The sequence below is a fragment of the Phalacrocorax carbo genome, chromosome 11, assembly GCF_963921805.1.
Source record: "Phalacrocorax carbo chromosome 11, bPhaCar2.1, whole genome shotgun sequence".
Classification (NCBI taxonomy): domain Eukaryota; kingdom Metazoa; phylum Chordata; class Aves; order Suliformes; family Phalacrocoracidae; genus Phalacrocorax; species Phalacrocorax carbo.
This window is the reverse complement of record NC_087523.1, coordinates 24641683-24666362: the sequence shown is the minus strand read 5'-3', so window position 1 is coordinate 24666362 and position 24680 is coordinate 24641683. Positions and strand designations below refer to the sequence as shown.

At 49.2% G+C, this 24680-nt stretch overlaps 1 protein-coding gene across 5 annotated transcripts in view; it reads right to left on the bottom strand.

Moving 5' to 3' along the window:
- HDAC8 (histone deacetylase 8) overlaps positions 1-24479 on the bottom strand; it is a 41679-nt gene extending 17200 nt beyond the window's left edge. For 2 of the 5 annotated variants that reach the window (XM_064463567.1, XM_064463568.1), the window contains exons 1-9: positions 24365-24474; positions 23719-23771; positions 22192-22322; positions 19869-20010; positions 16872-16984; positions 15759-15836; positions 14634-14742; positions 6793-6965; positions 4976-5070 (exon numbers count right to left, since the gene is read on the bottom strand). In XM_064463567.1, the coding sequence (XP_064319637.1) occupies positions 4976-5070; positions 6793-6965; positions 14634-14742; positions 15759-15836; positions 16872-16984; positions 19869-20010; positions 22192-22322; positions 23719-23771; positions 24365-24445 (975 nt within the window). In that variant the 5' untranslated portion in view covers positions 24446-24474. Of the gene's footprint in view, positions 1-4975; positions 5071-6792; positions 6966-14633; positions 14743-15758; positions 15837-16871; positions 16985-19868; positions 20011-22191; positions 22323-23718; positions 23772-24364 lie in introns of all 5 variants that reach the window. The other 3 variants (XM_064463571.1, XM_064463570.1, XM_064463569.1) reach the window with 2 other exon arrangements.
- Between the last annotated feature and the right edge of the window lie 201 nt (positions 24480-24680).

Below are 24680 nucleotides of genomic sequence, written 5' to 3'. Positions count from 1 at the left end.
ACCACGGCCAAGCAACCGAGTGCAAATCAGCTGGAGAAATCACTCCCAGGTTTGTTGCACATCTGCACTGCTTCCCAATTTATTTCAAAGTATGAAAAAGAATTAAGCCTTACACCAAAGACGCAGTTTCCAATGAGAACGAAAGTCAGCCAAGGAAGAAAGGATGGGAAGATCCAAATTTTTGCACTGCAAGAGGAGCTGCTGGATTCTCCAGCTGGGAGGTCTAAGCCCTGAGAGCTGGATAAGAACAGCCTGGTGGCACTGGGGAAACTGGTACAAAACCAAACTGAGGGAACTAACCAGAAAATCTAAGCATTTCCTGCAATGTAAATCTTTCTGAAAGTGGAAATTTTCCTAAAGGAAGTGGTGGACGCCCAACTGCTTCCATTATCTTAAACCAGATAAAGCCCTTGAGCATAAACAAAAGGTGATATTCCTGTACTGGGTGCCAGTTTACTTTGAAAGGGGCGTTTTGATATCTGAAAGCATTTTTTTCCATGTCCAGTATTCATGAGCCAGGAAATCTTCTAATTAATTTATTTTTTAAAATGCAAGTCCCAGTAACTGTTACTAGCCCAATATACCCCCTCATAGGTATCTTTTGGCAATCCTCTCACACAGAAAAACCCCACCACATTTTCTCCACACAGTAAGACTTACATGCTGTAATACACACGCTAGGGGTACATGGGCAGGGATAACCTTCCCACAACTCCCCAACTGTTGAAGAATATCCAGAACACAGAAAACTTAGACAACGCAGACAGAGCCTGCTGCATGCACATGAATTCTATCCATTACAGGGATACAGACCTTTGCATCACCTGAAACCTTGATGCTACGGACGCTGGACCTGTCATCCTCTTTCAATAAGGTGGATGAACTTCCTCCAGGTAACTCAAGCAGAGCCGGGTCTCAGGTGTAACTCCCCTGCCTCATTTATCATTGGCAGCATTTTAATGAAGGACAGTGAGATTAAAGCCCCTGCCTTCAGTGTTACGCCATGCAAGGTGCATATTGGATCACATCTTGCAATACAACCAGGCGTCCCCAGCTTACTCCAGACCAGAGACTCAGCAAATTCAGCCCTGTCAAGTGCCAGATGGACAGCAAGGAATTACAGAAACTGAAAGGACGGCCCCAACCATCCTCCTGGAGAAGAAGCTACCCCTTTTTCTGTCTGCACTCGGCAAGTCCTATAAAGCACACAGTGCAGAGCCAGTCGCTAGCCTTGCAATCTTCTTTTTGCCCAGGGTCTTGCTTGACTAGGACAGGTTTGGAGCAGTGCTGAACACCCACAGCTGTCCCCAGAACCAGCTTAAACATGTAAGTACCATAATAATGCAGAATCCTCTCACAAACAAAGCCTTACATATTACCAATGGGACAAATACAGAGACAGGGTAATTCTTGGCTGTACATCTCAGAAAACTGGAAGAGCACCCAGAGAAACTCTCATGGTTGCACTGTTCTTTATACTCGTCCCCCTGCATCTCCTATCAGCTACTGTGGCAGAGAGGAGACAGACAGACTGACAGCTTCCTGGATGTAACATGAGAGCAGTCACGGGCTGACGTACACCATGGCTGCTGGGCACAGCTTCCCAGGCCCAGGGTGAGCTGCTAACCTAACCCTTCGGCAGGCAAAGTTTGGATATCTCTGTTTCAATGCAAATGGCCTCGCCACATCCAATACTAAAACGCAAGAGGGACCCTTACTCCTGGGCAAGCAAATACTATGCTCAGTATTATGTACCAGTAGTATCTTAAGCACCAGTACTTAAGGGGTAGTTACAAAGAAGATGGAGACTCCCTTTTTACACGGAGTCTCATGGAGAGGACAAGGGGGAATGGACACAAATTGCTCTTGGGGAGATTCCTATTGGACATCAGAGGGAAATTTTTCACAGTGAGGACAGTCACCGTTGGAATAATCTCCCCAGGGAAGGGGTTGACTTGGCCACGTTGGACACCTTCAGGAGTCATCTGGACAGGGCGCTGGGCCATCTTGTTTAGACTCTGCTCTTCCTAGAAAGGTTGGACTAGATGATCCCTGAGGTCCCTTCCAACCTGTGATTCTGTGATTATGAAATAATCCAGTTTAGGAGGAGGGAGCGGGCAGGTAACTGCATCAGAGTTTAATATATTATAGAAAACAAAGATGATCCTTCAATGTTCTTGTCAAGACCGTTGGTTTCAGAAATCGTTGATGCTGGTTGTGGTTCAAGAGCTAAAAACACAGACCAGCACTGATGGGAAGAAGCAATAAGACATTTAAAACTGAACAAGGAAGTCCTTTGAAAAACTGTAAGCACCAGTCTGTGCCTCCGGCTTTCAGGGTACTTGTTGATATAAACTGCTTAACGCATTTCAGAACAGGATTATAAGCATAAAAAAAAAAATAGCATTTGGTGTCATTAGTGAGGCCAGAAATGAAACTCTTGATCTCCTGCCAGAGGATGTGAGCTAGCACCCACCTAGGAGAAGCAAAAACTTCACACCTGACCAGGGACACACACCTTCCTGACTGTGAAGCAACCTGCAGTAGCCACTTGCAGGCAAAACCAAAAGTGTGGCAGCTGGCTCATGCCTTGGTTCAGTGCAAGCCCCGCACAGCTGCAGGGCATTGCATGCACATGGGTAACACACCACAGCCCAAAATCTCACCTTCAGCTGCAAGGCAGTCCCAACCACCAGCAGGCTCCATAGCAGATAATAATGGACTAAACCTGTTGACAGCGAACACTCCTCTCAATGCCTTTTAATTAGCAATTCATCGATGCCTCAAAGCCAGGGAGCATATATCCATTTGTTCTACTGCTTGGGAGCAGAGCTTTAACAAGAGGTTCCTATGCCAACCTAAGGGCTGTGCCTCGTGGTACTTTACCTTGTGCTGTTCAGACACAACTTCACCACTTGCACCTGGTAACTGAGGGGCCTTGTCCCTAGGGATCTGAATCCCGACACAATTCACTTACCCACTTCTTCCAGGCTGCAAAAGAGATGCAAGATTCCCTGAAGGCAGGCTGCTGCTCCCTGCTTACTGACATGAATATCACCATCTTTTAGCTGCTATCTGATCCAGAACCATTCAACTCATGTACCAAGGCTATTTCCTATTACCGAGGTCACTTTATTGCCACATCTACTTTCTTACTTTTGATGACGCACCTGGCCACGGGCTTTAAAATAATCAGACAACTTATCATATGCCAGTGTCTCCGCGCATTCTTTGTGGACCTGATGTGTATTCTAGCAAAGCACTGTGGATTTCTGACTTGTCCCTGATGCACCTCCAGCAAACTCCATTCACACAAGAGCTTTTTGGCTGTGGTGATCTCCAGCCACTTCACCTGGCATGCAATAAGCACTGCAGCTATATTCCTGATCCTCACCAGCTGCTTTGCCGGCTGACGTCACCACCACAGAGATGATTCTTACTAAACCCTCTCCATGGTGCAGGAGCGAAGACGCGCTTGCTCATGCCGGGCACTTGGGTTTTACAAGCCTGCCATAAAAATTATCCTATAGGTGCCCAAGTGGGAACAGCAGCACTTGGTGACTGCTTCATCCAGGGCAGCCCACATTTCCCCTCCCTCCAGCTCATTCCTCTTCAAGTGCTGGACCACAGCTCCAAGAAGCAGGCTGGACTGATCTCTGGGAACTTGTTCTTCCAGGGTAAACCCTGAGTAGCTCATCTCATCTCCAGAAACAAAACCACAAGCACTGTTTCACTGCAAGGGGAACCAAAACAGACCAGCCACCACCACCAGCAGAACTTGCAGCCAGCTCAGTTCTGCAGCCCAAGCTTCTGCAGCCCAGGAGGGGATACAAATTCATAGAATCATAGAATACTAGGCTGGAAGGGACCTCAAGGTTCATCTGGTCCAACCTTTCTTGGCAGATAATTTCTTTGAGAAGGAGCAGGTAGAGCACTCAGGGCCCCACTGTGCACCTTCTAACATCCTGCAATCAACTCATTCCCACAGTGCTCTTATCCTTCAGGGCACTTGGTGCACAAATCATTAACACAACAAATAAACTGTTCAGAGCAAGAACAGGCAAAACCTAACAACCTTCAGCAGTTAATTCCTGCAGAGGGACCCACCCTTTTCACTTCCCGCAGATGGGAAAGATCTAGTCTTGTTTAAAACCTGTTTCTGCAGAAACCTGGTTAAAGGATCATATTCAAGCACAACACCTCTCAAAAAGCATCTTGTATCTGTAATCACCAGTTTCTATAATGATGCATTTCCAGTTTCAATCCACACAAACACTTTATTTCCTCATGCATACTGGTCCATGAGATCCTTAGACAAAGGCAAAACCATAATTCTCTGTAGTCACTGTAGGCTTGAACTACTTTGCACGTGGCAGGTTTGTTTCTGTAGGGTCAATAACACTGATCTGCAGTTGGAGATCTATTTATGAACCTATAGTTATTCCACCCAAATTCAGTCTACATTGTGTCCCTCCAACCAGCTGTCCAGCCCCACTTAAGACGTTAAAAGTTCCAGCACAGGATCTGAGACAGTTCATATGCAATCATGGATAGCACCTGGGCCCATGGCCCGCTGCAAGACTGCTGGTCAGAAAAGCTTCAAAGTTGTACCTGGTAGTTTCTTTAAGTCAATGATAGCAGGGCTAAAATTTAAACTCTTGAGAAAGGCTTAGCTCTTTCCTGGCACAACTATGTGCATATCCTAAAGAGCTATTTGAGCAAACAGATGACTCCCCCTCCCCATCCTCTCTGTAATTAGCTGAGACAGGAGTTTATTGGCACCTGAGATCCCTTGCAAAAAGATGAGAACAGCCTCGGGTTTTGGGAACAAACACCCACTATGCTGCTAGGACAGTGCATTATTGTTACTGGGGTGTCTCAACAAGACGGTATTGAGCAGCAAGGATGCTGTTTCGATTAGGTAGAACGACTCAGCTCTGGCACAAGGAGAAGGGAGGGTTTGTCAAAGCTTTACCTCGTGATCGGGGATCTCGGAGGACAGTGTTCTCCCAAGGATGACCCCAGTCAAGTATGCCCAGCAGCGAGCTGTGTTGGCAAGGTTGTAGCCTCCTGTCTCCAGCAAGAATTGTGATTTTGGAGGGGAAAGAGTGGGGAAAGGGAAGAGAGAGGGAGAGACTTTAGTGAAAGGAACAAATTGCAGAGGCAACGCACAGTTTATATTAATTCAGCTTATTTCATCCACTCAAGCTGTGCTCAAAAACTGCATTTTGCACCTGCTGGCTACATGAGGCCAGGTCTGAATGACACTGTACCCCAGGGCAGACCTCCCAGACTGAATCCCAGTTACAGCCAGCGTGGCACAGGCCAGGCTCCTTCAGCTACCATCTGAGACCTAGCATAAGCCCCCAGCCCCATGTGCTGGACTCTCTCCTGGCAACAAGGAGGGGTGTTCAAAGGTAACAGGGAGAGGAGCGCAAGGGCAGCAGTGGAGACAGGGGATTCCTGCTTTTTAATGCCAGCCTTCAACCCATAAAGCATAATACATATGCACAGCCATTTGCTGTTGAGCTCTTCAGCGCTGTCATGTTTGAGAGGACAAATACAAAGCTCATTAGTACAACTTGAGACTGCTTTACAAGTAAAAGAGGTATCACAGTAAGTATGGTTATGGTCACCTCAGTGGTAAGGGTACGTGAGCTCACAAGGAGAAACCTCAGCTGAAAGCAATCCTGCAAGAGACTCAGAAGTTTTCTTCCAGCAAAGATGACTAAAATGGTAAGAGAAAACCACTTTGAAAAGCGAGGGAGACCATATTTTTCAACATTCCCTTCTCTTTGGTGTTTGGTGGTTTTTTTTGTTTGGGTTTTTTTTTTGTTTTCCTGTTGTTTTTTGATTTTGGTTTTTTTTGGTTGGTTGGTTTTGGGTTTTTTCGCAAGTACTAACTCCTCCCCCAGTTTTTACTTCAAATGCTTCCACAGGCTGCAGTGGTGGGTCACTCCATTGGTATTTTCACCAGTTACGAATAATTGTGCCTCATTCTTTGACAAAAGTTTAGGGGTTTCTTTCTGCCTGAAAGGTGCCATCCCCAGCATACCACAGACATGCCACAGCGGGATTGAACACTCATAACCTTTCCAAAACAAAGTGCATTAGGCAAATCAAATTTTAGGCTTAAGATGCTATACCTGATCTGCCCCGTGTCAAAAAGGACAACAGCTAGAGCTGATGCGGCTCCAGGCACAGAGCTGGGGGTATCTCTGTGGGACACAGTGGCTTTTGTTGTTCTGAAACAGTCTGTTGCGTAAAGCCTGTCCTGTGCTCTCCCCACTGGACAAGCAGCTGGTTATGTAGCATGGCAGACCTAAGTCAACCTTAGCTTTCGCTGGGTATCAGAGCCCTGCTGTACCATGCAGGCAGCCAGCCTTTTTCCCAAGCCCCTGCTTGAATCCGAACAAAATCATTCGTTGCCAGATGCCCAAGGTAGGTTTGGGAACACAGTGCTCACTTTTAATGAGAAGCACTGAAGGGCTCATTAGCAGAGATGGGAATCAGAGGTGCCATTGAGAAGCCAGGGTCAGTTCGTTGGGGTCAACAGCCTCTGCCCTTCTCTGGTGGAGCCAAGCAGCCTTTCACTTAACATCTTAGGGTCAGGATTGAGATTTCCACCTGTCAGTATCAAGGATTTCAGGTGTGTGTGAAAACAGTCCTGTGCCACAGAGTGCCCTCCTGACGCTGCCCAGCAGGCACCCTGCTAAACTCCAGTCAGTGCTGGAAGGCTTACAGGATGACAAACCCGTTTCCTTGTGAAAAGCAGGACGCGCATGTGCTCACCTCCTCCCAGGATGAGAGTTGCTAGCTGCCACTGCAGGACGTACTTCAGGCACTTGCCCACTCCCTCGGGCGTCATGTTGAAGGAGCACATGGGATCTCCGGCAATGGTGTCCGCCCCCAGCTGCAGCACAACCGCATCTGGGTTGAACGCAGCATACACCTCCTTCAGCACGCTGTGGAGAGGAGAAGTAGTGGGGGTTACTGCAAATGCAGCTCAGAAGGATGCTGGTGGCGTGCCCCTGGTCCCTCAGATCCACCAACGTCTCTCAAGGTTTCTGCATTCTCTGCTCCCACCACCATCATACCAGGTATGATCCCTTTGCTTCCAGTTAGGCTTCTGCCTCCACTACTCTCCTACAGTAAGTCTAGCTCTCAAAGTGCTCATCACGAGGCTGATGAAGGCAAAAGCATCACTGAGAACATGGGGAAGTGGGATCTAGTCCTGATCAGCTCAGTGGTAGCATCAAACCACATGTTTACGTTGGCCACCCTGAGCAGAAGGGCTGCAAGACAAGTCCAGGGACTTTTCTCCCCTGTAAAAGTCACAATGAAGAGCAGGGTCTGGCAAAACAACAATCCTAAACAATCAGACACTTCTCACAGGGACAGGACAGAATGAACAGAGGAAGGCTCTGTCTAGGTTCTCGCTCTCCTCTCTCCCGTATGGTTCTTGAGGCAGAAATACATTTCTCCTGGCAGATGCTGGGGTGCAGCAGGGCCAGTGTCCTGGAGATAGTTTATTAGAAGTATTCTCTCTTGCAGAAGGCAATTGGGCTTGTCAGACATTTGGCTTTGCTCCAGGAGATTTTTAGTATTATGAACACCACAAAGGGAATAATCCTGTTCCCAGCACTGTGCTCCAAAGCCCAAAATACAAGACAAATAATGGAGAAAAGCATGTTCCTTCCACAACAGTGTTTTTATTTTGCTAAAGTAGAAACAGATATGATCCCTGGAATAAATGCTTTTGCCTTGGTTAAGAAAACCTAAGCATCGCCAGTTCTTATTTGATATGCAATTAGAAACCACTGCAGTGACAAACAAGAGAACTGCTTCCCTGTGACAAAGAGCTAGCATTTACCAGCACTTACCCCAAGAAACTTATCCAGTCATTGCACTCAGATAAGGAACCCCACTGAGCTCAGTGCCGTCTGCCAAGGCAGATACCTGCAGGGCTGAGGCCATCAGCTCTACAAGCACCACAAATTTGCTGCTGAAGTACAGGCACCATTGGGAAAAAACTTGACTGGTGATAAAAAAAAACTCTGGGAAAAAACTCAGTCCCCCCAGACCAAGTATGCAAGCCTGGGGGGAAAACAGGATTTCCATTCAGTATGCATATTCACCCCGGTATGGCAGCATAGTCTTAACAGCCGAGAGCCTGGCCCCAGCACCCCAGGTGCCCGGCAGGGACAGGTAGCCAACAGCTACTCACACCACTCATGGTTTGACAGCTACCAGGCCATGTTATCCACACAGTCCCATCAAGCTAAGTAAACTAAGGCAGCTGGTGAAAATTACAGTGCCAAGGAAAGAGCGGTCAATTTGGCCTAAGCTTCCTTCCTGAAGTGGACCCAAAGTCAACCTCTCTTCTGCAGATGTCAAGGACAGGATGAATGAGAGGGGCTTCCACCTCTGCCCAAGGCCCACACTATACTACCCTTCCCTGGACTGAGGATTGAACCGGCTTTTTTCAAACACTGTAGGACTTCCTGACTGTCTGCTGCTGGTGAGGGCTTTTGTTGCCTGCACTCAGACCTCTGCAAGCGCATCTAGCTCCTGTGAGCTGTCTCTGAGTCCCTCTTCCCCTGTTTCCCTTAGACATGCTTCTCCATTTCTGCTAGACAGGCAGCTGACACTGGCCAGTCCAAACAGCTCACTTTTTCCCTAGGAAGCTTTACATTCCTCTTGGATCCACCAGAACAGGCAGATGCATGCGAAATATGCAAAATACGAAATAACATAGCCAGAGGAAGGTTCACCTCTTACTAGCGAAGACTGGGATCCCCTGCACTGTCTGATCTCACTGTGCAAGGACAGCCACTTACACCAAAGTGCAATCACTATCACGAGTCCTTCTATCATTTCCCCAGTGAAACTAACATCAGGCCAAGGCTTCCTACTATTTCTCAGCAAGGTCTCCCAGTGAGGATGGAGAAGAGACTTTTAGCCCATCCCTGCAGGTTTTTGCTGGCTGCATGAGGAGTTTTAAACAAAGTTCACTCTCTCCCAGGACTTTTAATTTTCAAAACACATTGCAGACATTACCTAAATGATAAAACAGCTCCTTGACACGACAGCATTTGTCTGCAGCTGCTGGAATCTCTGTTAATGCATAAGGGTAGCTAAGCCCCCTTCTTGACCCATGCTGTGCTCAGGAACAGCATAATTCTTTCTGGTGTTTTAGGAAATCAGCAGGACTGCTCTGCAGTCTCATCCCCATCCAGATGTTGACAGACCCTCACACGCATGCAGGCTACAAGTTTGATCTGACAATAAAGCCAAACTTCCCACACAGCAGCAGGTAGTCCCTTCCACCCATCCTTCCCAGTCCCTTCCTTTTGCTTATGATGGAGCTGCTCTGATCCCAGTGTGCAGTTTCAGAGAGCTGAACTAGTAGAAAGTTGCTTAGCAGGGTCAGTTTTCTGCTAAGTTAACTCCCTGAACTGGTTCATGCCAAGGAAAAGAGTGGGAAGGAGTGGGCAGCCTAGGATAAGGCAGTGGGAATGGGACTCTTCTCCCCTTCTGGCAGCATCCATCTGGGAGACAGCTCAGTCACACTGTCAGAGCTCCAAGCCTGTCTGGGAATTCCCGATACACCTCCCTGTATCAGCAGACTAATCCTGGGTAGGAAACTGACTTTGCACTGAGACATCATGAGCACGGCAAAGATCTCTTACCGCCTTGCAGCTGGGGGCACAGGAACCTCTGACCTGTGACAGCTGGCTCCAGCGACAGTACTCCCATCACTGCAGCCAGGCCATGGCGCAGCCAGTGAGGACCATGCAGCCTAGGCTGTGCACTCATTTGGCACAGGTGCAAAGGGGATGTTCTACCCCCTTTCTGTTCCTGAACTAACAAACAAGTTCAGAGAAGCTTCGCGAGCAACATAGGGCCATGAAGACAAGGTGACCCCAGTGGTTCCTTTCTGGCCCTGGCGGAGCAGTGCACCAAGGCAGGGCTGCACTGCCTACTCTTGCAGTAGAGATGAACAGATGTTGCCAGTTCTCAGACTTCTCCAAGCTCTTTCTTTCAGCGGTTTCTAATTCACTGCCCCCACTGCCAGCTCCGGACGGAAGCGGCTGGCAGAGGAGTTGCCTTTTGTTACCCCCAGGGAGGCCAGAGGAACAGCTAAAACAGTGAGCAGCTGACAGGGAGGATGGAAGACAATGGGCTTCTGCAACTGTTCAAGCAAACCCAGAATGGCAGTCAAAATTTCACAGCCCCAGTGAGATTGCCACTGCAAGATGACCAGTGCCACATGATGTTTCCTCCCATTGGTGTCAGGAGCACAGGAAGGAGCTCCCCAAATCAGAGGGCTTTCCTTTACCTGTATATACAGGCAAGATTGTGACTTACAACTCCATCCTCCAAAAAGCTGCATCCAAAACTCACCAAGCAATCAAGTTACATCTGCTGTCACCAATAGCAGCAACCCACAGGCCTGCCTGCTCCTCCTTCTACCCACACTGCAGGCAGACAAGACTCAGAGCTGCCCAGGGCCCTGCTGCTCTCAGAGCCAGCAAATGATCCCCACACCAGCTTGCCTCCTGGCTCCCATAGAACTGCCACTGTGCTGCTGACTGCCCCGCTCTGTACACATCCCAGCGAGACCCATGATATGCCAGGGTGACAGCTGCACCAGCAAACACCACAGGCCCTGTCTGTAAGCTAAAGAAAGCAGCCAGACTAATTTTGTCAACTGCAAAGTATGTTTGAGCTGGCAGTTGTGGCCAAACACAGTGCACATGTAATGCCTAACAGCACAGGCACTCAGAAAGCTCCGTGATCCAGTGGGTTAAATTGGGCCTTTTCCCCAGGTTAAAACTTGGGACCTTTCAAAAGAAAGCAGGGGTCTGGAATTTCAGCCAAAGTTTCAAAATTTCATCCCAAACCATAAAAAACTCAGAACATGAACTTCTGCAAATTTTGTGGGACTATGGACGTATTTTAAACGAGTCTGGAAGAACATTTAGGATTTATGCTGTGCTGCACGATGAAAAGCAACCAATGAAGTCCAGATGGTGGGCTAGGTCCCCCACATTCACAGCCTGGCCTGTGCTCTATTCAACCCTTACAGCAATAAGAAGTGTTAAGACCAATCCCTTCCAAGGAGATCCCAAATCTAGCTGTCAATCGCATCCCTAATTTCCAGAGCCCCCCAACAACACAGTCACTCTGGGGTCTGTACCATTCAGTGCCTATGCCCAAGGACAAGATTCAGAACTGGGCTCATATTATTGCAGGATTTCCAGGCCATGGGGTGCTTTTCATGCCACACATACCCAACACCTAGAGGGAGCAGGCACCCTCTCCATAGGAGTCTCCATTTATAGCCGCACAACACGAAAAAGCCCCAGTAGATGCTGACAGTCAAGTGGGAATTGCTTTTTATCACGTCCCTCATTTTTTTTTACCTCATCTTCCCCCACTGCTGTCTGCTTTAGACTGGCACTCCACTGGTGAGAGGCCACTCTCCTCTCTGCTGGCCTCCTCCCCAGCACTGAAACAGGGGGGAAGGATGCATCAGTAGATACCCTCCACCCATTGTAGCTAGGAACGGGTACAGCTGGATGCACTGTGAAAGCAATACTGCAGCCTCCCAAGAAACATCAGTATCTGCTTTTAGTCTTATTCTTGCAAGTGGGAAACCTTTGTTTTCAAAAAAAAAAAAAAAAAAAGAGTCTAGTCAGTTTTCTGATCTGGGGCTTGTCTAAGGGCTTCAGAAAAGGCACCAAAAGAAAGACAGCCAATCATGAGGGGGCTGAAATTGGATCTACAGAGAGCTGTGCTGCCATCTGAGACACTGCAGGTACCCACATACTGACAGAGGTTGAAAGCCCTTGCTTAGAAGGATTAAAAAAAAGTATTATTTTTCATATTGCCAAAAGCCTGCAGAATAAGAAAAAACAGGTCAGATGAGAGAAGGGGGAACTGGCCTTGCTGCTCGTATATCATGCCCCATGAATAATCAGCCTCACTCTGCTGTGCCAGCATGACCGAGACCCCAGCCTGTGGTCCTACCACCAGGCAGAGCCACACCAGGTACATCATCTACAGTGGCTGAGTCCAAAGGAACAGAGACAGCTGACTGCTGGGGTGCAACATGTCCACCACAGTCATCCTGTTTTCTTTCACTAAGACACTGTAAATAGAGAATTAGTACCTCCTTTCTAGATAGCAGGCAAGCCTTTGGTGCCACAAAGGGGTCCTGTATGCTTTCCTTGTAAGTGACCCATGTTACTAACCTGTTTCTCCACCAATGTAATGAACACATCACAACTTCCAACTGAGCAGATCTTTGTCACACAGTCCAGTCTGCACTGGCTAAGGCAGAATTTTGCTAGATCCTTGCCTACACACTAACACAGCTCCCTGCATCATGTATAACAACGGGCCAAACAGCATTCAGATTTTGGGGTCAGTTTGTTTGTGGTTTTTTTGGGGTTGTTTTTTGTTTGTTTGTATGGGTTTGTTTTGTTTCTTTTTTTTTTACATTCTGAACAATACGAGAGAAGAAATAGCTGGTTAGTTATCTCCTTCAGCTATAAATAATAGTGAGTTTATCAAGCAAAACTCTATAGCCATTTAAAATAACTCACATTTCTCTTTGTCTTTGGAGCAAAGATAATGCTTTTGAATGTCTCCGGATTATTTCTAAGTTTACTTGCAGTGTTTCTCACATACTGCATTTTATTTAGTCTTCAAAAGTTTAATGTTTAAACTCCAGGTCGAGTTACTGACTTCTTTTCAGGACCGATTTCATTAATTAATTTGGGCAGTTTTGAAAGGTGATCAAGCACATCAGCTATTCTGGATGCTTACAATTAGCCAGACTCGTAACTTTCTCTTTTTATGGAGAGGGTACATGAGCAGGTAGGCTCCCAGAGGGCTCTTAGTGGGAACATGCCTTGGACACATCTCTGCATGAGCAGAGCATACCACAGAAACTCAGCATCCAGCTCGGGTGCTGTTGCTCTCATGGCAGCTCTGAAACTTTTCATCCCTGGCTGCCTTTGTCTTCAAAATTTTGAAGACATCAGACTTTCCAGAAAATAAATAACATCACACTTTGGCCCCCTTTCCATGCAGCGGCTGTTAGTAACAATGTACGCCAGCTGGAGCCCTTGTCATTCAACTTCCAGAAACAACAGGCAATTATCCCTGTGCCACAGCACCTCCAAAGCAGGACAGTTTATCTACAATAAAAGCGATCAAACATAGGCACTGTAATTTATAGAGAGGCAAGTTCAAAGTGCACATGCTCCAAGATACCAAGAGCAAACTTCCTCCCTGTTTATTTATATCACTGTGCTGCAGCAGACCAGCCTCCACTAAGACTGGGGAGGCAGCTGTCCCTGACGCTGAGGAAGGTGAGATGTCTCCTTGGCTTTTTGCTCCAGGAATGCCTGATCTGGCAGCACCTCAGCAAGGAGCAAAGTGCTGCCAAGGAGCAGGTCTCCTTTCACCGGCAGGGGACACAGGAGAAGAATACAAGGAAAGGCTCTGTGGAAGGTGCAGTCAGCCTGCAGAAATCTGTGTCGGAGGGAGTCATCCACTCCAATGCCACTATGGGTTTGGGAGGCACAGGCAATCATCCTCAGACATCAGCTGGATGAGACACCCAGAGTCATGCATGTAACTGTCTCCCAGCCAGGACAGAACTCCTTCTCTTTGCCCATGAGGTCTCGAAATTTCTTTGTAGATGCTTAGGTTATATGCAAATGCATATGCATTTGTTTATATGCAATCCATATGCATCATGGAACCTATGGTAGGTTTTGATGTCCTTCAGCTGGAAATGCATGCAATGGCTTACTCCTGACCTGCCTCCTAACTCCTACTCAGGCCTTAAAGCTGCCCTGCCTTTTGGAATCATGTCCCCCTGCAGGAAGAGGGCTGCTCTACCACCAGCAGTGACAAGCACCAACAAGCAAGCAGGAGGCATGGTCACAGTATGACTGCCCTAACAAGCTACAGGTCTGGAGAGGTTTCAGCCCTCAGCTCTTAGAGCCCAGAGGTAGATGTGCTACCACGTCCTGCAGCCCTGCACTGAAGCTCCTAGCTCCTTGAAAAGAACAAGCCCTGCAGCCCAGTTCTGACACAGGAAACAGCTTGTGAGGTCCATCACCAACTGAGTGACAGAGGGGCCTGCCAGGAGGCAGCTCAGTCACTAGCAGATGTTCAGCCTTCAGCCTTTCATTCTTCCAGCATAGACAAAAGGTGCTTAGAAGAGACTTTTAGCTCAGCTGCAAGCATATCTCCCACAGATGGTCAGGGTTCAGAGCATTTACTTGAAGAAAAAGCACCTAGCCCTAATTCCACAGCTAAAAAGTACTTGTCCCTTCTCAGTCTCTCCTTAAACACATAAGGCTGACCCATGGCAAACACATCCTCCAGCCACCCACAAATGCCTCTGTACATTCAGTTTGCCTAAGGATTCGGACAAGACCTCTGAGACCTCTTAAGATCCATGTTCGTTGTAATCAAAAACTGTAATAGGGGAAGGGGCAAGCCTTACAGAAGGACTGTAATTAAAAATAGGAAATAAACAAAATCTGCGCAGTCCCTGCTCTGTAAAATCCCATCCAAGTAAAATGTATCTGAACAAGAGAGCTTACGTTTCACAGATCTGGTAATATTTCTCATCCTGAATGCCATCTTGAATAGGTACATTCACGCTGTAATAGCGACCCTTCCCCAGGCCAACATCTGTCACATCACCAGTGCCTGAAAAACGGAAACATCTGTCATGGTTTTGGCTGGGATAGAGTTAATTTTCTTCACTGTAGATGGTATAGTGCTGTGTTTTGCATTTAGTATGAGAATAATGTTGATAACACACTGATGCTTTAGTTGTTGCTAAGTGCTGACACTAGGCAAGGACTGTTCCAGCTTCCCATGCTCTGCCATGTGCACAAGAAGCTGGGAGGAGAGGGGAGGCAGCCGGGACAGCTGATCCAAACTAGCCAAAGGGATATTCCATACCATATGACATCATGCTCAATATATTAACTGGGGGGACTTGGCCAGGGGAAGCAGCGATTGCAGCTCACAGACTGGCGGCATCGGTTGGCAGGTGGTGAGCGGTTGCATCACTTGTTTGTTTGGTGTGTGTCCCCCACCCCAGGTTTCACCTCTCTCGCTATTTTCCTTTTCATTATGTTATTATTGCTATTATTATTACTACTATTTTATTTTAATTATTAAACTGTTCAAATCTCAACCCATGAGTTTTCTTACTTTTGCTCTTCCAATTCTCTCCCCCATCGCACTGGGGTGGGGGGAGTGAGCAAGCGGCTGTGTGGTGCTTAGTTGCTGAGTGGGACTAAACCATAACAACACCCCATGGTTATTTACAAGGGAAAGGGGATCAGCAGCAGAGGAAATGTGTCGGATGTGTCAGATGAGAGCAGACAGCCAGGACCTTTGGCACGGTTATGCAGACGTCCACTTGCCACCATCAAAAAGGAGGGATTGGATCGACCTGCTTCTCACCCTCCACCCAATTCTGTCATGCAGCTTTCAAGGGCTGCAGGTGGCCCAGCAGTGGCTCTACCCAGAACTTAGCCACAACCAGAAAGGGGGAAATGCCAAACACGTAGTTTCCCCCTTTCCTTCTCCTGGGTCAGGAGGAGAAGCAGCGAGACACCTCTGCTGGATGGAAGAGATGGGTCTTGCCTTTGCTGGGGCCTCATCAGTGATGTCTGATCCAAATTAGCACAAACCTCACAAGTTCAACTTGCCTGGGAAAAACCCTGGTGAAAACTTGTGCAGAGAAACAGTCATGACTTTCGAGGTGAAACTGAAGGCATCTTCAACTCCTGTTGGAAAAGGGAAGAGGTAAAAAAAGCTTCCATCCATAATTCACATAAATGACAGGGTCTAAACACTCAATAAACATGGGGCAGCAAGCAGAGCAGGAATGGAATGAACAAAGCAGAAAACCAGATATGGTTCAATAAATCCATCCTTAACCAGAGACCCAAATTCAACTGCAGCAAAGGTCACAACTGAAATGAATTATGTGGGTCTCACGCTAATCAGTACTGAATGGATCTCAGTACTTCAGGTGAGTGCCCATATTAGCAGCACTCACCTGCACTGCTTGGCCTGCAAGACCGGGGGAGGGAGCTGAGCAGGGATGCCTTGGCCAGAGCTTGGCTTTGATTAGAACCAGAGCTACCAGGCTCTCCCACTTTTTCTCAGTGCTACTGCAGTTCAATACGTCTTTTCCTTAAAGACATATTAAAATAGTGGGGTGGGAAGGGGAAAAAGAAGTAATGGGAAGGTTAACAGAAACCAAATTTGGGGTGAAAACAGCAAAATGAAACACCGCAAAATTTAGGAGAGCAGGAAACATTAAACGGTGTTGAAATAAGGTCCCTGAAGGAGAGAGCAGTTCCAGCAAGGCCAGCTCTGGCTTCAGTTTTATAGCACCAAGCCTTCTTTTAAAAGCACCGTTTACTACTGATTGCTTCCCTCTTGCACCACTGGCATTAAACAATTAAACACTGCCAGCAGTTGTTCTGCCAGGACGGGAGACAAGGGACTGGAGGAAGTCCTTGCTGGAGAGCCACTGGCAGAGGGGATTACTGGAATGGGAACATGCTGTTTGTTGCTTTAGGTGCAAGACTGCTGCCCAGACCCTCAAGAGAGGTCTAATGAGCAGTACAGGGCAAATCCATAAAGCAGGAAAAGGCAGAAATGGATTGAGGGAACTTGACTGTGCTGAAAGGAGGCAAAGCCATGGCTGTTGCAGCAGGTAAAGCCCTACTGCCCCAACAGGCCTTCACTTCTCCCATTCCTCCCCCTAGGCCTGTGTGGCTGTACTCTTTACAGCCTGCGCTGGGCCTTACCATCCCCATGATGCAAATCCAAATCGATATAAAGGACACGGTCAAATTTCTGGCGCAACCGCAGGATCCCCAAGACAGCGTCATTCAGGTAACAAAAGCCAGAAGCTTCATCTCTGTGAAAACAATGTCCATGAGGTTGAACATCGCCAACACAATTGCCACTGATCTCGGCGTTGTCACTTTTGCTTTGCAAGTCTCCACCGTGCAGGGGCACAGAGGAGCCAAGGGGCATACCCCAAACAAGGCCTAGCAGCAACCAAGGAATGGGTCAGGAGCAGCTCAAAGCATGGCTGGGAAGCACAGAGAATGTGACTGCTTGTGCTAATCACTTCCCACCCCTGGGCTTGCTGGCAGCTGGTAAAGCATTAGCTGGTTCTGCTGCAGAGAGACCGTGACCAATATGGGGCTTGGCAGGGTACCTCTGACCATTTCGCTGTTGCACAAATAAAGCATAACCTTTCTGCACCTGAGATATTCTAAAGAAGTTCAGAGCCACTCAACTCAAAACACTCCACTGAACATCCTCTCCCTCTGCAGCAAGAGGACAGGCCCCTAGATAGACAGTCCTGCTTGGCCACTTTCCTGCGAGTGCTGGACAGGCACAGGCAGGCAGCCACTCCATCCCCGCTGTCTGGGTCACAGCTCCTGGGAGGGTCCTGACAGCGAAAGGCAGGTCCGAGGCAGTTGCAACACTGATGCTCTGTTTCAGTCTTGGGGTAAGGAGGTTAAGCCTCTCCCCAAAGCAACACTCTCCCTTCCTCCCCAAGAAAATGCAAACAGGATGCCCCACATGCAGTCCCTCACAATACAGCTCCTAGGGTCAGCCAGAAGAGATCCCCAGCAGCTAAACAGAGGACAGATGTTGCATGGTAAGATTTATCCCTGACATACATCTGGTATGCCAGCTTCCATATTGCTGGCATTAAAGGAACAAGAAAGTTTCTTAATCCCTACTCCAGACTCACCTTGAAGTCAAGTCCTTGTCACCCCTTGGCACTAGCTCATACGCGCTCTTAGGTCAGCGCTGGATAGCTGACTTAAACCAAAGCTTTATACTTTGCAACAAAAGCATCCAAACCCCTCTCCCCCAGGCTCAAACGACACCAGGATCTAAAATGTGCCTCTTAGAAATGCTTCTTTACTTTCAGCCACAGCACTCAGCTCATTTCCCCCAACACTGCCCTGCTCAGCAAACGGCTGGAAACAGCGAGGAGCAAGCATGGGGTGGCTGAACTGCACTTGCTCTCACTCCCTGCAAATGTCATGGAGCACAGATGCTTCCCAGTGACTCTCTTCCAGTTACAGTGATGCTGAGAACTGGGATGTTTGCAGGTATCCTGGGAATCTTCCTTAACTGTGATTACACACTGTACTCCTCCCCTCCTTCCCAGCCCGCAAGGAAGCAAAGTGAACTATGACACATGTCAGGCACTCTCTCCATGCTGTAACACACAATCTGTTTCAAACTTGAGGCCAAGCAGAGCAGGGCATGAGCTCAGACAGAGGCTGACCAGTGTTAGAGCTGCAGCTCAGGGCCAGAACTTCGGGTTTCCCCAGGTGACAGTGGTTACCGTTCCTACCTTTACAACCCTGGAAAGTAACTATGCCACCAGATAGCAGGTCTCTTTTGACAAAAGGGTATGTATTTTGCTAGGACACAGGTCCTAGCACCAGGCACCTGCAGTTGGGTGTCAGTCTGTCTGGACCTTCACACTGGACTGGCACCTACCACAGCTGCTGCCTACCCTGCAGCATCCCACGCCATCTCACTGAGGTGACTGAGAAGGCACCTTTGGGATCAGTAAGTATTAAATGCCTTTTTTACACAGACTGGTTACTTCCCAGAACAGTGCTAATAGCACAGTTCAGTGGCAGCAACACTGCTGAGATTTCTTCTGTTATAGGCATTTCATAAACCATGCAATCAAGATAAAAGAGAACAGAGGTTTTAAAAGCACCATTCCTCCTGCGAAGAGCAAGAGGGCTCAGTTCAGCCAAGCTAAACTCTCTCCTTTCTCAGCATGCTGTAGCTGAACCCGTATTCAGCAAAGTGCTGACCAGGAAAAGGGTCCTGATGAGATGTTGCCATTCTGGAGTTTGCACACCACTGTTACACCTCCAGAGTTTCTCTGCCAGGTCAGAAGACTCACTGGAGCAAGAAGAGAAACCTGTGCACTCATGTAGAAGTTATTAGGGTTAGACACATGGTTCATGCTAATTCCTGGGGCTCCCCAGGGAAAGAGAAAGGCACTGCAAAGGCCAGTTAACTGGGGACGAGGAAGGGCGCTGCCTTGTCTGCATTTGCAGACAGGCCTAAGGCATCATGTTTTGGGAAATGGGGGACGCAAGTTAAAATAAAACACATATCCATGGAAAACAGAGAAGCCATGGAAACAAATTATTTTACCACTACAGAATCCCAGGATTAAGGGATGAAATTTTTACTTCCTTTCTGTTGTTCTGGAAGAACGTTACTGACATTACATCTCAGTGCAAACAGCCACCCACAGAGCACGGGGGAAACCAGAGGACAGTCCTGCACTGTTTCAAACCTCCCATTAAGAAATCAAGACAGCCAGACAAACAATTTGGATAACATGTCGCCACATTCCCATTCTCTTCAAAGCTGGGAGCGACACCAGTCATTTGCCTTTCCACAGCCCTTTTCTACAGACTTTGCAAAATCAATTCTCACTTGAACTCCCAGAGATAACCAAGTAAGAGTGGATGGAAGGACACCTCTGAATATATCTGCCCCAGACCCACACTGCAGACCATGACAGCACCAGGACTGGGCAGTTACCAGCCTATTCGCAGGCCTCTGCCCTACACTCTGCTTCTTTCCCATCTACCTCCTGCCTTCCCTCACCCCTTTCACACCATTGTCTCTCTTCCAGCTGGATCACCGCACCTGAGGGTTCGCATGGAAGCTGGGAGGTAGGAGGCGGGGTTCAGACACCAGGTGAGAAAACACAAGGGAAGAGATTGTTTTCTTACTTCTTTGCATGATGCCACCCTCCAGGCCAGTTAATCGCTACCTTGCACTTGCCGTCCAGCAGGCACTGTGCTGCGGTGATGGTGGCTCCTCCCACAGCTGCCGCATACTCAAAGATCCCTTCAGTAGCCGGACAGTCATAACCTGCAGGGAAGAGTCCATGTGTCAGTCACAACAGGCCTTTTGCTCTGGGGGAACACATTCTCTTCGTTTTGAGCTATCTTTATTTAATCGCTGCTCCAACCTCCTGTTCCAGGTGCCATGAAAAAGCCATGGCAAACTCAAACAGGTATCAGCTTTGGACTCACAAAGCAGACTCAGGGAGTAAGTAGTAAAAAAATTGTGTTGGGTTTGTGTAGCAAGGTTTTTGTAGCAGGGGGTCTGCAGGGGTGGCTTCTGTGAGAAGACAGCAGAAGCCGCACCCATGTCAGACAGAGACAGCTCCAAGACAGACCTGCCACTGGCCAAGGCTGAGCCCATCAGCAGTGCTGGTGGCATCTCTGTGATAACATATTGAAGAAAGGGTAAAAAATGCCGTGCAGCAGCTAGGAAAGATAAGTGAGAATATGTAAGAGAAACAGCCCCGCAGACACCAAGGTCAGTGAAGAAGGAAGGGGAGGAGGTGCTCCAGGCACAAGAGCAGAGATTCCCCTGCAGCCCATGGAGGCCCACGGTGGAACAGATACCTGCAGCCAGTGGAGGACCCCATGCTGCAGAAGGTGGATGCACCTGAAGGAGGCTGGGGCCCTGTGGGAAGCCCATGCTGGAGCAGGCTCCTGGCAGGACCTGTGGCCCCGTGGAGAGAGGAGCCCATGCTGGAGCAGTCTGTTCCTGAAGGACTGCACCCTGTGGAAGGGACCCACACTGGAGCAGTTCATGAAGAACAGTAGTCTGTGGGAAGGACTCGTGTTGGAGAAGTTTGTGTATGACTGCGTCCTGTGGGAGGGACCCCATGCCAGAGCAGGGGAAGAGTATGAGGAGGAGGGAGTGGCAGAGACAAAGAGTAACCAACTGACCACAACATCCATTCCCCATCCCCTTGCACCGCTCGTGGAAAGGGAGGTAGAAGAGCTGGGAGTGAAGTTGAGTCTGGGAAGAAGGGTGGATGAAGGGAAAAGTTATTTTAGTTTTGTTTTCAATTCTCACTAGCTTACTCTGTTATTAATCAGCAATAAATTGAACTAATTTCCCTAAGCTGAGTCTGTTTTGCCTGTGACAGTAACTGGTGAGTGATCTCCCTGTCCTCATCTTGACCCATGATCTTTTGCATCGTATTTTCTCCCCTGCTGTTTTAAGAAGGGGGAGGGAGAGAGTGTCTTGGTGGGTACCTGGCCACCAGCCAAGGTTAACCCACCACAAAAATCAACAATCAAAATGCTTCCTTGCACTCAGATCATTCACAGATGGGTCTTGAACCAACTTCCGATCTATGTGCCTGGCTAGCCCAACCTACTGGTCCCTCACGCCAATCTTGCAAAAACACTCTCAGTTCTCTGGCTACTCTACCAGGAAAGCCCTGACATGGTCACCGATGTATCTCCTCCCTAAAAATAGGCATCCACAAAGCAGCCAGGCCTAAGTATGCTGCAGGTCTATAGCTAGAATATGATCTTCACCTATTCCTACAGCAGCCTCCCTGGAGCTGTTCTCCAGCAAGGCGTGACCCCAGGGCTGCTCCTCTGTCTGCAGACAGATCAGCTTCAGAAATGTAAAGGGCAGATCTAGGGGAGATGCATGATATCAGTTCAGAATCTGCACCACTGCCTCAGTGCTGGGTCGCTCCTGTTCCTGAGACTAAGAGAGTATCCACAGCCTGAGTTAAAGCAGGCAAGGGGGCTATCTTAAGTCCAGGCAGGCAAGAGCCCTCTGCTCAAGATGTCAGCAAAGTCACCAGGCAAACAGCAGCTGCTCTGGTCCACAGCTGTAGCTTCAGGCCATTGTTCATGCAGGCCCTCCAACACAGCAGGCTTGCAGCAGCCAGTCTCAGCTCTATTCCAAGGGCAGCATGTCAGGGCCTTCTGTCCTGCCCGAGATCCTCAAAGCAGCAGCAAAATGCACTGGCTCCCAGTACACAAGGGACAGTCTGAGCTGCACGGAGCAGCAGCGTGAGTCTGACAGTACCCTCTGCTGGCAACAGTGAAAACGCCAGCCTCACAGGCATTGCCTGGCTGACGGGGTTCAGCAACACCCCATCAAAGAGTGTTTCCCTCTACAAACAGCCCAGCAGCCCACCTAAGCTCACCCCTCTGTCCAACCTCAGCTCCAGCAAAAAGCATCCTGGACCTGATACTCAGTTAATCTCTCGTTGAAGATACATGTCCTTACCCAGTCCATACTCCACGGACTCCGGATGGTCATCATCCCCCTCCTCACTGACCTTCTGCAGGTGCTGCAGGTAGGCATCTGTGTGGAAGCTCGCCATCTCCTCCATGGAAGCCACTTTTGGCTTAACTATCCTAGGCAGAGAGGAGGAAGGGAGCACGTCAGGACAAGAGGCTCAGGATTCAACTGGAACATGCAGCTTTAACCTCCTCAGACTAGGAACCCTTTTTGGCAGTTACTGTTGAAAAAAACAAACAAAACCACCTCCGCCTCCTCTCACACCAAACTGTCACTTTGAGTGAGAAAGCCTTTTCCCCAGTTTGGCACTGTTTGCTGTGCCCATCCCAACAAGGAACATCTGCAGGTGCTGCCTGTTTTAACCTTTCTACTTTGCTTCAAGTTTTTTCCCTTTTCTACATGTTCTCCCAGTTTGAGCGATCTCCAGCAATCCAACATTCTGGTTACACACAGAGGAAATAACAGACTGAAGATGCCCAGGCCCAGCCCAGTGCTGTGGCAGAACACCAGCCTGCTGTGTCAAGAGCTAAGCAGCACCTCTTATGTGCTCTTAATTCCACCTGCATTCAAAGCAGAGGCCGCCTCTGTCCTCAGCAACTCGTATATCACCTTTCCTGGGTTTAGGTGCTTTGCAGTCTGCCTAAATAAATCTTGCAACACATTGAAGACATCTCCAAAACCTCAGACTCTGGGGGCACAAACAAGCAAACAGTACAGCTCCATTGCTACTGGATGCAAGAAGCTCCCAGCTCCAGGCTAGCCCAAGTGCTGTGCGCTTCTCACCCCACACCAGGGCAAACAGCCCTGTGGGTCTGCCTCTGCAATGGCACCTACAGCCATTTCCCAAGCGCACTCTACCAAAATTACCAGAAAGAAAAAAATCCTTCAAAAAAAGTCCCAACAGGACTTTATGGCCCTGCTGAACTGCAACATGGGATTTTTTTGTTTTAAGATTTTATGAGATGCTACAGAAGAGAGCTGAGCTAAGCCTTTTCTCTCCCTTGATAGCCCCCAGTGTCAAAAGCCTGATGGGGCAGGAACGTTCTCACTCTTCTGCCTCAGACCTCATCTTGTCTTTTCTCCTGAACAGCACCAAGACCTCACATAAAGTCTCCCAAATCAGCCACAACACAGCAAATCAACATGGTCCCTCTCAGCATCAACATTGGCCAGTGGATTCAGAGCGGTGCCAACAAGGATGGTTTCTACACCATTACTTCTGCTCAGAGCCACAAAAACAGTGGGCAACAGTGTGGTCTATGGAGAAAGCACAGCGCAATTTGTACTCCATTGGACCAGGAAGGGCAACAATAAATTACACCTGCCATAACTGCTCTAATCTTGTCCATTTAGCAAAACAAGCAGCCTCTCCTTAGATTCTAGAAATACACACTGCATAGCTCCTATAATAGCGCTGCCAGCAGAGACAGTATAACACCTCCAGTTATTCAGTATCTTCCAAACCTTAGCAGAGCAGAAAATATTCTCTTTGCAGAAACTGGGAGCACTTACTTCATCTGGTCAAGTAAGGAATATGCTTCAATCAACGAGTGTACCATACTGGCCTAAAGAAAGAATAAGACGACCATGAGAGTAGTGTAGGTGACAGGACCACAGCAACTGGCGACTAAGTGACTTGCAGCAAAGGTGTAACTGTAACTCCTCGCAGCAGCACAGCTAAACTGGCACCTGCCTGAGCAGCATCCCTGGATGAGTCTCCCCCACGGAGGGTGTGCAGCACAGCAGGGTGTGTTTGGGGGCTTCTTCCCGGAGTGTCAGGGACAGGCACAGCAGCACACATCTTCACGGTGGGGATGGGCGCCTGGGAAGTGCCATTCCTGTGTCCCTGCCACCCGCTCCCGCCCTGCCAGAAGAGGTCTGAGCGGACAGACAGGGTCCCCCTCTGACCCCACCCTCCTCCTGCCCAGGGCCGGCGGCGCCCCCCACTGCTGCCCCTTCCCCAAGCTCCCCGCACCCTCCCGCTGTCCCAGGTGCCAGCAGCCTCCCACAAAGCCCCCGGACCTCCCGCAGCCTTCCTGAGGCCCCTTTCGACCGCAGGCCTCACCACTGCGCTCCCAACGCCCCCGGCGCCGGGGTCCCACGGGGGCCGCCAGCCCACCCCCCGCCCTCCCCGCCAGCCCCCCGGCGCGGCGCTGACCCGCTTGGGCACTTTGCAGAGGGAGTCGCAGAGCGCCACGTACTCCGGGCTATACACATAGACCGGCAGCGCCGCCGCCATCAGAGCCGCCCCGCCGCCCGCCCGGGGCACGCCGGGACGGGCGCTGCCCCCCCACCCCCTCCCGGCGCGGGCAGTTCCGGCCCCGGGCACGCCGGGAGACGCTCCGCCCCAAAGCGTGCCGGGAGCTGTAGTTCCCCCCCCCCCCCCCACCGGGCGTGCAGCCCGCCATGCCTGCGGGCCCGCCCCAGCCCCCCGCGCCGTGCTGGGGACCCACCTCCCGCCCTGCCCGGCCGGG